Source organism: Antechinus flavipes, chromosome 4 (genome assembly GCF_016432865.1).
Source record: "Antechinus flavipes isolate AdamAnt ecotype Samford, QLD, Australia chromosome 4, AdamAnt_v2, whole genome shotgun sequence".
NCBI classification, from domain to species: domain Eukaryota; kingdom Metazoa; phylum Chordata; class Mammalia; order Dasyuromorphia; family Dasyuridae; genus Antechinus; species Antechinus flavipes.
This window is the reverse complement of record NC_067401.1, coordinates 38806312-38818142: the sequence shown is the minus strand read 5'-3', so window position 1 is coordinate 38818142 and position 11831 is coordinate 38806312. Positions and strand designations below refer to the sequence as shown.

Genomic DNA, 11831 nt, shown 5'->3' with positions numbered 1-11831 from the left:
TAAAGAGCACAATATCTCTTTATTGATGATCATGATGTACATGGTGGGCTTCAGTACCACCCCCCCCCAAAAAAACTGGAGAGATCCTGGGGAGGCTGTCTAGGACCTCCATGTCTATTCCTTTAGAGGGGCTCAGTCTGATTGTTTGAAGATGCCTCAGGGTCAATTCAAATCCTTATCACATCTACTGACTCCTGTGCTTCCCAACCAGGACTGGAGTAAGGGCAGTAGATGGACAGTGAAAGGTGCTGGAAACATCCATGACATAGTTGGCAAATAAAAGGAAAATGATGTGTTCTCTTGATTGCGCTTATACACTCAGACCCAAACTACTTCACAGGGAGGGAAGCAAGATTTGCTCCAATAATTCCAGAGCAGGGCCTGGAGGTTATCTGGTTGCCATAAGTAGAGAAGTTCTTTACTGGTGGGAGATCATTTGCTTGGCAGCTTGATGGGCTAACCAACGCTTATATCTCTTGGTCTTGGGCCTCTCAAAGTTCACCACAGACATGGGGACCCTCACCGTATCAAGTCCATTCACCTGTAGACAGACAGGAATTGGAAATAACACCATTTTAAGATAACCATTTAGCATTACCTCTTCAATTTGGTTTCCAATTAGAATAAGAAAAAGGATTCATGCAAGGGGGAAACTCACCGTCACCTCACACCAGTACTCGCCCCATCTTGTGATCGGTTCTTCAGGTAGTTTTAGGGCATGTGGGGATACTACTACCCCAAGCTGCAAGACAAGATTCAATCTCAACTGCTAATGTTATAGCATGTGGAAATCCTACCGCAAAACTACCTTTCGAGAAAAGCCACACCAAACTACTTCCAAAATTTTCCAGTCTAGCCCACTCTTGTGCAAAGATCTGACCAAAGCCAATTTGGGTATTGTTTCAATTTGCCACAGGGAGAAAAATAAACGGAAACAGAAGCAAGGAGCCAATCCAATCTTAGGATGGAAAGGCTCTTTGAAGGGCCAATACACCTTCATTTCACATAGAAGGGAACATCCTCACATGCTAAGTGACTTGCTGGAGTCCACACAAGATTAAAGAGCAGAGCCAAGGTTTGATTCTTTGACCTCTGGCACCAAATCCATTACTCTCCATTGTACTACATAACAAATCACGACTGTACATTTTCTATTGTGATCTCAATAAAAATCAAACTCTTCCCCCCAAACCAGCTTGTATAAAAAATGGTAGGTGTAACTAATGCTGTTCTTCAGTGTTTATGGATTGTGGAGGTAAGACACACTATCTGGAGTCACTAAATCAAATGCTTTTTAAATAACCAGCAAAAGAAAAAACAGGGAGGGACTTTTGCAATATCCACTTTTTCTAGGCAATTGTGTGATGACTGACTACAGAATATCACTGGCAAATGCCTGCTAGTTTCTATGTAATCTTTACAGCTTTTAAAGCACTTTTGTACAAATTTATCTTTTATTTTCAAGATGGTCCTATGACAAACAGGTCCAGTATTATTCTCATTTTACAGATAAGGAAGCTGAAGGCTTCACCCAGTTAGTAAAAAGCAGATCCAAGGCCAATTTTCTTTCCATTCCACACACCAACAGCAAACCTGATCAGTACATCTCACTGTTTTCCTAGCTGCTTTCTCTTCATCTAGAAAATACAACCAATTCTGCCCTCTCTGGCCCCCAACCTGAATGATACCATTCTGAGGCCTGTAACCTAAGGAATGCCTTTTATTTCTATTAGCCCCTTCCCCAGGTCCCCCTCCAGCACAGAAATATGTGACTGCCTAACAGATGTGGTCATCAAGCAATGCAAACTTACATTTCTGAGAAAGTGGCGGCAGACAATTTCAGGATTCAGCTCCCATTTGACATTATTCTTCATTCCTACTTCCAGGTGACATTTTTTGAGGAATTTCACTGTCTGAGGCAGTGGAAGAAGGAAGGTGAGGAATGAGTTTGGAAGGATGGAGACATTACCGCAGGGAATTGTATAGTTTACAGAGAGGTAAACTTTAGTTTTAGAGGAGGTACATTTTATGCATTTTAGCCAATTGGGTATCTTAAAACTTAAGATCCTAGAAGACTAATAAATTCAGCTTTTCTTATTATTATAGAAGTATGGCCTAGCATTAGTATTACATGGGAAAGCCATCCCTACATATATATATGTAAATATCCTTTCTGGATAAAGTTCAAGTTCTTTCCACTTGGAATTCAAGGTACTTTACAATCTGGTCTGACCATCTACTTATTTCTCAGAACTCTCTGAACTCTGAAGTTCTTTGGGAACCTTTATACTTCCCAGGGTTGTTGTGAGGATCAAATGAAATAACTCTAAAGCATTTAGTATAGTATTTCACACAAAATAAGCACTATATAAATGCTAATTATATTAACAATAAACTAAGTCACTGTGGGCAATGAGCGTGACTATGTTTCCTTAGATTCCGAAGGACCTAGCGTTGTCAAGGATTCCTCAGTGGTAGCTCCACAAACTGGGGCTTGTTCCTCCCTATTTTGACTCCATTTCCTCCCCCATCTTCATATCACTCTTAGTGATTATTAGAATTCTGGAGAACTGAGGAAAAAAAAACCCAAAGTTGCTTTTCATTAGGAAAGATTGGGACTTTTGTAGGAGGCATTCAAATTCTGATTGATGGATCCCCACTCACCGTCACTCCAGTCTTGGTCTGGAGCTTCTCCATCTTCCCTTCCTGCCGCAACTAGATGAGATAAAGAGCCATGGGGGAGAAGAAAAGAGTCCAGTGGTAAATATTTCCCTCTTGCTTGAGAAGGCACTATTTTTGAAATTCTTTATCCCATTCCTTCCTTTCACTTCTATGTTTTCAAATTAAATCTCAAAATTGAACTAGATAACCCATTCTCCTTCCAGGAAGATTGAGGGTTTTAACCACTGTTTTCACTGCCTGTTCATCCCCCTTGCTCACCTGGTTCTCTGCCTCAAACATCTTCTTGTTCTCAGGAGATGGGTACACAGCCAGACCTTGAGGAAGCAGTTTATTCCGACCCAATGACTTCTTCACTGAGACAACAGCACCTCGGACCCCGAGGTCTGCCAAAGGAAACGATAATAAATACTGATTACATCAGATAACTCAAAAAGGGAGAGCAAACTGAAGAGGTGCTCTTATTTGATGCTTAATTTTTTTAGAAAAGAGAAATATGGACACATGTCGACTAAGGACATCCTTTGGTTTCTTTTATGTCTACTTGTGGATAGATATGATGTTCTCTATGCAGGTGTCTCCCTAATGAAAAATTCAAATGTTTGTATCACAGCAAGATTATTGGGATTTAGAGTCAGGAAAATCCGAGCACGAGGCCTTATAAAATGTGTTGCATTAGGCAAGTCATTTAATCTTTCTGAGAGCATTAGTTTCCTCATTTGTAAAGCAGGGATTTAATTCAGTGCTACATGTTTATTACAAGTTAGCATGCTAGATATACTGTAGGAAATCAAATATAGACATGATATAGAACTTGTTCTCAAAGTTCTTATAATCCCATAGGAAGAAAATGTACAGATATACACATACTTAAAAAATATAAAGGAAGCATCACAGAAATTCAAGATTAGAAGGAACTTCAGACTTTATCTGTATAACCTATAGCTGACTTGAATCTTCTCTTCAAAGTAATCCTCCAGCTTTCTCAAGTAGGGAGAAATACTTGACCACCTCTCCTGAGGCAGCCTGTATTATTTATAGGACGTGTTCCCTTACACTGAGATTAATATGCCTCTCTAACTTCTACCACTATGAGTTGGAACCAAGAAGAACAAGTCTTCACAACATAATCAGTAAGATTTATATATCTTCTGTATAATTACCAGATCCTGGGGATAGAAAGACAACAATGAAAACAATTCTTGCCTTGAAGGAGTTTATATTCAATTGGAGTCGACATTCACAAATACATAGACAAAATAAATATATGACAATCTACCATCAACTTAAGAAATTTTGAGATGACACAAAGCTGGGACAAGCTTGCTTAAAAGATTAGCACACACTCAACCAAAAGTCATTAACAGAAATCAATCAAATCACTAAATAAACATTAAATGTAAATCCTATACCTGGGCTAAAAAAAATCTGCTTTGAGATGGAGGGCTAATCACTCAGTAATTATGAAGTTTTATCCCTGTGCTGAGCACAGGGGATAAAAAGGGAAAAGCAAATCCTGCCTTCAAGGCACTCACACTGCAACAGAGGAGACTACAGGTAAATAATGATGTACATACACAATAGCTACAAACTCAATGAAGGGTAACCTAAGAGAGGAAAAGTCAGTAGTTGGGGAGATTAGGAAAAACTGCTTGTAGGTGAGACTTTCCTGGGGTCTTCAAGGAAATGAAGAGACTGAATAGAAAAAAAAAAAAGCATTCTCCACACACAAGGAGAACAAAGGCAGAAATAGGAAATGGAGGGTTATGTGTGAGAAAAAGCAACTAGTCAATGTATCTGGCTTGCATGGAGGGGAGGAAGAGACCAGATGAGAGATGAGAATTATCTGAACTAAGGTGATGGCTATTAATATGGAGTGATAAGAGGATATATATGGTGAAAGATTCAACAACATAATAGATATGGGATGAGACTTGAGGATGACACTGAGGTTTCCAGAAAGTCTGTGACTAGAAGAATGGTGGTGCCTTTAACAATAACAGCACAGTTCACAAGGGAAGAAAAAAAAGTTACTTTTTGGATATGTTGAGTTTGAGATGTCTAAGGGGCATGCAGTTGAAGACATCCAAAAGATAATTTGATTTTAAAGTATCTGAGAGTTTTCATGGATTATAAGCTCAATAATATGATAGCTTAAACAAAATTAACATGATTTTTGGTTGCGTTAAGGGAAATTAAGTCAGAACATGGGAGGTGACAGTTCAACTGGTCAAACTTTGTCTAGAGAAATGTATTCAGATCTAGTTATAGCACTTTAGAAAGTACACTGATAAATTGGAGATGGGGGACTTGAACTTGGGTCACACTATACAAGATCAGTTAAGAAAACTTTAAACTGGAGTGAATCTGTGGTCATCAAACTTTTCAAAGGTTATCACACTGAAAACAGATATAAAAAACAAGGATGTTTTGGCATTGAGGCAGAACTAAGTCACAAAAATCTCTGCTTCCTCACCTCAGTGGATTTTACTCTCATGGCCATCTCTTCAAAAGTTTTTAAAAAGCTTATCATGACAGCATAAAAGGTAATTCGGAGTGAAATCAGGAAACTACATGGTTAACCACTGCATGCCGTTAGGAAGTTGGGAAGAGTAAAATGTCAATGCCTTACCCCAGGATCCCTCCTAATGAGGGTTCTGTAGATTACTTGTCCTGGCACCCACTTTGATAAACCACAGATGTCGGATACGCCCACTCTCCTTAGAGGAAGAGAATAACCTTTTTGGGGGTAAGTGCACAGTACGATGCCAGGGAAGCAAGAGGACGATGCTTTTCTCAATCTCCACCAAGTTTATTGGTCTTTTCACTCCAGAAAAAATTCTCTCCCCTGCTCTCCTCCTTAAAAATGGACATAAACTCCGCCATCATCCCGGAGCTAACCCCTAGGCTCCTTTGCTCTGGAGCAGCTGCGGGAGAACGGTCAGGGGCGAGGCAACAGAGAGGACTCGCGAAGGGTCCCAACTGTGGCCTAGCGAGAGTCCTGGCTTTTATCCGCACGGGTCCCATGCGGGGCTCCCACCTGGCCGGCCAGGCTTCCCGCCGCCGCAGACCTTTGCTTACCCTCTATGGTCTGGGTTAGAATGAGTTCCATGTTCTCCTTCGGTCGGTGCTGGGTGTCCTCCACCAGCCGGTAAATCCGGTGTCGCCGGCGCAGACGCGGATTCCGGCCCTCGGCGGCCAGCGGGACCTTCCACCAGCGCTCCACGACCACTGTGTTCTGGCCCAAAGAGGGGGAATAGAGGTGGGCTCGGTCAGGCTGCGAGGGCCGGGGCTAGCGGGAGAACCCTCCCACTCTCCCCAGGGAGCCCACCCTGAAGCTCAGAGCGCAGCTTCCTCCTCCCCTCCCCCGGCAAGCCCTCGGATCCCTCACCCAGTTGGGAGAGAGACTAAAGTTACGCTCCAGGCCGGGAGTTCCATCTCTGAGTCCAGGAAGCAGCCGTCCGGCCCCAGTCAGCAAGAGCCGGCCAAGGCGCAACGCCATGGCTTCGGAGAGAAGAGCGCCGGCGACGACAGGAAAGAAGGACCCCGGCCAGAAGGGCTCGCACGAGACGCGCCTGATTCAGAACGTACTACGTCTGCGCGTGAGGGGACAGGCAGTCAGGCGAGCCTCCCCTAGAGTTTCTGTCGGGAAGGGTCCTCGGGAAGCGAAGCTGGGAAACTGAGACCCGGAGGAGAAATGGTCGGCGTGTTAGATGTTCCCTGGCCGTGCCCTTCTGAAGCAGTGCGCTCCCCCCAGTTTGTCCTTAGCACTTTGGGGACCACAATTCTAGCAAAATTAAGAAAAGCTGCCCGACTTAGCAAAACACAAACAAAACCGAGACAAAGCTGAGCTCCTGGAAGCGTGACCCCTGCGTTCCTATTGTCAGAGCTTTCTTCCTCCCCCCCCCCCCCCCGCCCCTCCCCTCCCCAAGGAAGGGTCCCTTGTACATTCGATAAAATCACTGGGCGTCCTCCTCAAAAGATGGAAAAGACCACCTTCGGAGACCGTCCATGAGCAGACGGTTACACCAGCCTCCGGTTATAAGTATCGGGGGAAGAATAGTGTTTTTCATCTATTAAGAAACAAACAGGCTCTGAATGGAAAAGAGGTTCCCAATAAATATCTAGGGGACTTCCAACGTGCTGATTCTAGTCCTGGATTCTAGTCAACGTAAGTTTTTCCAAATAAAGCCCACAAAAATTATGACAACTATCCTTATAAATCAAGTCAGTATTTTTCAGACTCATCTATTCTGCATATAGTGGACACTTGATGTGTTATATTCAGTGAACATTTTGATCCAACCTGGAGAAACAGGCGTTACTGTGTCTGTATACCAAAGAGAAGTTAAAAGACTTGAAAAGGACTTACATGTACAAAAATGTTTATAGCAGCCCCTGTTGTGGTGGCAAGGAATTGGAAATTGAGAAGTTGCCTATCGTTGGGGAATGGCTGAACAGATTATGGCATATAAATGTAATTGTTTCATAAGAAATGATGAGCAGCAAAAAAATATCAAACTGCATACTTTTGCAGGGTTTCTACTGGGCTTATATTCCAAAGAGATCTTAAAGGAGGGAAAGGGACCTGCATGTACAAAGATGTTTGTGGTGGCCCTTTGTGTAGTGGCAAGAAACTGGAAAATGAAGGGGTGCCCATCAATTGGGGAATGGCTGAATAAGTTATGGCACATGAGTGTTATGGAATATTATTGTTCTGTAAGAAAGGGTCAGCAGGATGATTTCAGAAAGGCCTGGAGAGACATACATGAACTGAGGCTGAGTGAAACAAGCAGGAGCAGGAGATTATTGTACACAACAAGATTATATGATGGTCTTGGCTCTCTTCAATGATGAGATGATTCAAACTAATTCCAATTGTTCAGTGATGAAGCGAGCCATCTACACTCAGAGAAAGGACTCTGGGAACTGAGTGTGGACCACAACATAGCATTCTCACTCTGTTGTTTGCTCGCATTTTGTTTTCTTTCCCAGTTTTTTTTTCCTTCTTGATCCGATTTTTTTTTTTTTTTTGTGCAGCAAGATAACTTTAAATATGTATACATATATTGGATTTAACATATATTTTAAACATATTTAACATGTATTAGACTACCTGCCATCTAAGGGAGGGGATAGAAAGAGGGGATAATTTGGAATAGAACGTTTTGCAAGGGTCAATGGTGAAAAATTACCCATGCATATGTTTTGTAAATAAAAAGCTTTAATAAAATAACATTTAAAAAAATGAAATGATCAGGCTGATTTCAGAAAAACTTGGATTTTCATGAACTGATGCTGAGTGAAGTGAGCAGAACCAGAAGATCACTGTACACAGTAACAAGATTATGTGATGATCAACTATGACAGACTCTCCTCAGCAATACAGTGATCCAAAACAATTCCAATAGACATCACCCACATCTGGAGAACTATGGAGACTAAATGCAGCTCAAAGCATATTCACTTTTTTTTTCTTGTGACTTTTTTCCTTCTGATTTTTCTTTTACAACATGACTAATATGTGTGATTGTATATGCATAACATATCAGATTGCTTGCTCTCTTGGGGAGTGGAGAGGGGAGGAAGGAGGAAAAAAATTTGGAATTCAAAATCTTACAAAAGTAAATGCTGAAAACTATATAAGTAATTGGAAAAAATATTTTAAAAAAATTGAAGGAACATTGACCTAGGGGAAAACATAAGTTATGGACCACATAAAAGGAAACTGGTAGCTTCCTCAGTTCTGAAAAGAGGTCCCAGAACACTTCTTCCCTTGGTTTATGACTTTGCAGTGAGGATATTTCAACCTTTCCTCCCTCAAAACACCACTATCTAGAATGGGGAAGAGGACACTATTCTTTGAGGAAAGATGAAATGGCTTTCAGAGAGTAACACTGGAAAGCCTATGTGTTGTCTCTGAAATATCTTTGAGCCTTTGGGTAAAGTAGATATGCAGAGCAACAATGAGGTCCTGAGATGAGTTAGGGCCAGGACTTCTGTCCGTGTCACAGTGGGACTGTCTCTGGCCTAGCGGGTCACAATGATAGTAGGTAACAGAAGTCTCCAGATCCTCTCTCCCCATCTCACTTTGCCAAAGGGTGGCACTGAATTAAGAAACTGCCTTGTTATAGGCTGTGCCCTCCTATATATTCCCTTTCTTTAATCAAGAAAGGGAATAAACTAAACTCTTTGTTCCCATTCTGCTCTCCCTTTGCCTGTCTGAATTACTGTTACAAGTACCGGCTCACCGTTCAGGAGAAGATGATGCCTTGTAACCCTTGTCTCAGAAGGTAATATTTTTAAGCTCTTCCCAAGCTACAGTTGCTTCTTTAAACTCTGTTCTTCCATCTGCATTTCAAATTTCAAAATAACTTACCAACTGGCAAGGGGTGGGAAAATACTGAAATAGGTTGGGAGTTTGGGGTGGAGAATTCTTAGTAATAAAGATATTGGTTTAGAAAACAGCAGAAAAGGGATGATTTAATGATTTGGGGAAAGGAGATGGCATGAAGGGGTCTAGTGTTTCCCATCATACACAGATGAGCACCTAATTTAGGCCCCTGCTTCTTAATCAGCTACATCGTAACTGAGAGGGATAACCTGACACTCCGACCTCGGTGCTGCCTCCAGTGCTCCTGAGTCCCTAGCAGGTCTCCAGGTGGGCAGAAGCACTGATCAGGGAGACCACGAGCAGCTCAAAGAGCTGTACTCGGTAAGTGAACTCTGAAGAGGACCCCCACCCCATCCCAGTACCTGCTCTCCATAGCAACATTCTAGGGGAATAGCCAGTTGAAAGAGATTGTCATAATTTTTAAGGGAATTTAGAGATTTAGTTGAAGCTCATTTTACAATTGAAAAAACAGGTCAATGGAGGAACAGAATTACCCAAGGTGACAAAGTGAAAACTAGAAACCAAGTATTGTTCTGACTTCGTGTTCTTTTCCCACTTTAGTATATTCTTCAGATGACATGTCCAGTTTTCATTTCCTTACTCATAAGAGGGAAGAGATTGAAAGAATCTAAATGATAATTAACAGAGTAAGCAGTGGGCAGGAAAGAATTTGATATAATTGCCTTGAAAACAGGACAGTATTGCTGTTTTGGGAAAGATTTTTTTCTGTTGGAATGATAAAATAAGAGAAGGAATAAAGTCTTCAACTTTCTAAACTCTACCAGGGAAGAATTCAACCACCTCTAACTGCAAAGCCTCTAGGGATAATTGATAAATTGAGGTTAGACAATATGCTATCCTGATAATCTGATTTTTGAGTGTTAAATTCTGGAATTAAGGGATACTATGAAAGCTCCAATGACTTTTTTTTTTTTTTGGGGGGGGGGCAAGTTTGGATGGAAGCATTCAATTAAAAAAAACTTTTCTAACTTTGACTTTTTTTTTCTTTACAGGCTGGGAACCTGACGGTGCTAGCTAATGATTCCCTGCTCCACCAGGACCCAGTACAATTAGATTTCCACTTCCGCCTCACCCCTCAGGCTTCTGCCCACTGGCACGGCCTCCTCTGTGACCATCGGCTCTTCCTGGACATCCCCTACAGGGCACTGGACCAAGGCAATCGGGAGAGGTGAGAGTAGAACCTTCATTATCCCAACTTGGATTACTCTCATGGGATAGCCAGGCAGTCAGCTATCCCTGAAAATGATGCTCTAGATGTGAAAGGCCAAGATATACATAGGGATTAAATATGAAGATATACGTATGATGACACACAAATGGAGCCCCTGTTCCATAGATAAATGGAGATGGGCTTAAGGCACACACAGACATGGAGCCCTTAGGCTTCTAGAAACTGATATGGAAGAATAATATTTTTCCTATGGTAGGAAGTCTCCTTGGCTTTTTACTTTACTCTGGATAAGTCTAATAAGCTGCAAAATTTGGAGTATTTACACCAACTTTTGGAAACTTGCTCCTCGGGTGTTTAGGTTAAGGAAGGATCAGGTAGCTGATGAATTTGACAATAGGCTTGTCCCTTGTTATTGCGTGGTTACATTCAGTAGCTTCTCTTTCTCTGGCTCCCAGTTTGACAGCGACACTGGAGTATGTGGAGGAGAAAACAGATGTGGACTCAGTGTTTGTGAACTTCCACAATGCTAGGAATGACCGAGGTATTGGGGTTGGGAAACTGCCCTGTCCACTTTGTGTTGATGGAGACACCCTCACTATTGTTCCTTTTCCTCTGCACTGTTGAGACTGTGGGCTTGGGAAGTAATCCTTTTGGGAGTTTTCTATCTGTACTTGAGGGAAGTTGGGAGACAAAGGAAGGGTATGGAGAGGTGGAGGGATAAGAAAGTGGGTAAGCTCGAAAAGGGCTCGTCTAGTGACTTGCTTTCTCCTCCCTCGTAGGTGCCTTGCTTCGGGCCTTCAGCTACATGGGCTTTGAGGTGGTTAGACCCGACCACCCTGCCCTCCCACCCTGGGACAATGTCATCTTCATGGTATACCCTCTTGAGAGGGATTGTGGCCACTTATCTAGTAAGCCTTCCTAAATACAGCCATGCTCCCACTCAAGTGGGGGAACTGGAGGTTAAATAATATGGCTCAGGCCCCAGGCATAGTGGGATCCAGAGTCCTAGGTTTTTAGGATGTGATTCAGGGTACCTCCTCCCAACCCAGGAATAAAGGGTAGTAGAATCATCGATTCTTGGTTTTTGTCTTTGAGAGTAACAAAATAATAGCACTGAGAAGTGGACATATTTAATCCTGAGGCAAAAGATGATCTAGGGCAGTGTTGCCAAACTCGGGTAGAAACTGAGCCACACTAATTGTACAGAAAGAGCCCTGCTGAACTACACAATTGACTTTTAATATGTAATTTTGCTTTTTATTTTTTATCAATTTGGTAAAATATTTCCCAATTACACTTGGATTTAATTCAAACCTCACCTGGGAGTGTGGGTCACATGTGTGATGCCTCTGGTCAAGTGGGTTTAGATATTGCTGGACCTGGAGTCAGGGAGGATCTTAAGCGCCCATGTAACCAACCTGAGCCAGTTTCCTTATCCATAATGTGGCGATCCTATCACCACCACCAATCTTCCAGGGTAGAACAAAGAATGCAAAATGTGTTCCAATTTTTAAAGCACTATATAAATGTGAGCTGTTTATAATAAATTAATGTTGTCCCCTTTGT

General features: G+C 42.1%; 2 protein-coding genes across 2 annotated transcripts; one reads left to right on the top strand and one right to left on the bottom strand.

Moving 5' to 3' along the window:
* MRPL9 (mitochondrial ribosomal protein L9) lies at window positions 1–6213 on the bottom strand. The gene is made up of 7 exons (XM_051992635.1): window positions 6071–6213; window positions 5761–5917; window positions 2941–3065; window positions 2665–2715; window positions 1812–1913; window positions 659–742; window positions 1–541 (listed from the first exon to the last, which is right to left on the bottom strand). The coding sequence occupies exons 1-7, from the start codon at window positions 6179–6181 to the stop codon at window positions 419–421; spliced, it is 753 nt and encodes a 250-aa protein (XP_051848595.1). The 5' UTR covers window positions 6182–6213; the 3' UTR covers window positions 1–418.
* Window positions 6180–11337, top strand: OAZ3 (ornithine decarboxylase antizyme 3). Its single transcript, XM_051996525.1, is given in 7 exon segments — window positions 6180–6281; window positions 8797–8972; window positions 9258–9318; window positions 9320–9394; window positions 10087–10262; window positions 10721–10806; window positions 11045–11337. Coding segments are annotated over 7 exon segments (819 nt in total). The 3' UTR covers window positions 11188–11337.
* The last annotated feature ends 494 nt before the right edge of the window (window positions 11338–11831 follow it).

What these genes read in the sequence shown, in the direction of transcription:
- MRPL9 (XM_051992635.1), bottom strand. Translation starts at nt 6,181, where the DNA reads ATGGCGTTGCGCCTTGGCCGGCTCTTGCTGACTGGGGCCGGACGGCTG. An exon ending in AGACCAAGACTGGAGTGACG is followed by an intron (nt 1,914 to 2,664) that starts GTGAGTGGGGAT and finishes CCACTGCCTCAG; the next exon opens with ACAGTGAAATTCCTCAAAAA. An exon ending in GCCGCCACTTTCTCAGAAAT is followed by an intron (nt 743 to 1,811) that starts GTAAGTTTGCAT and finishes CTTGTCTTGCAG; the next exon opens with CTTGGGGTAGTAGTATCCCC.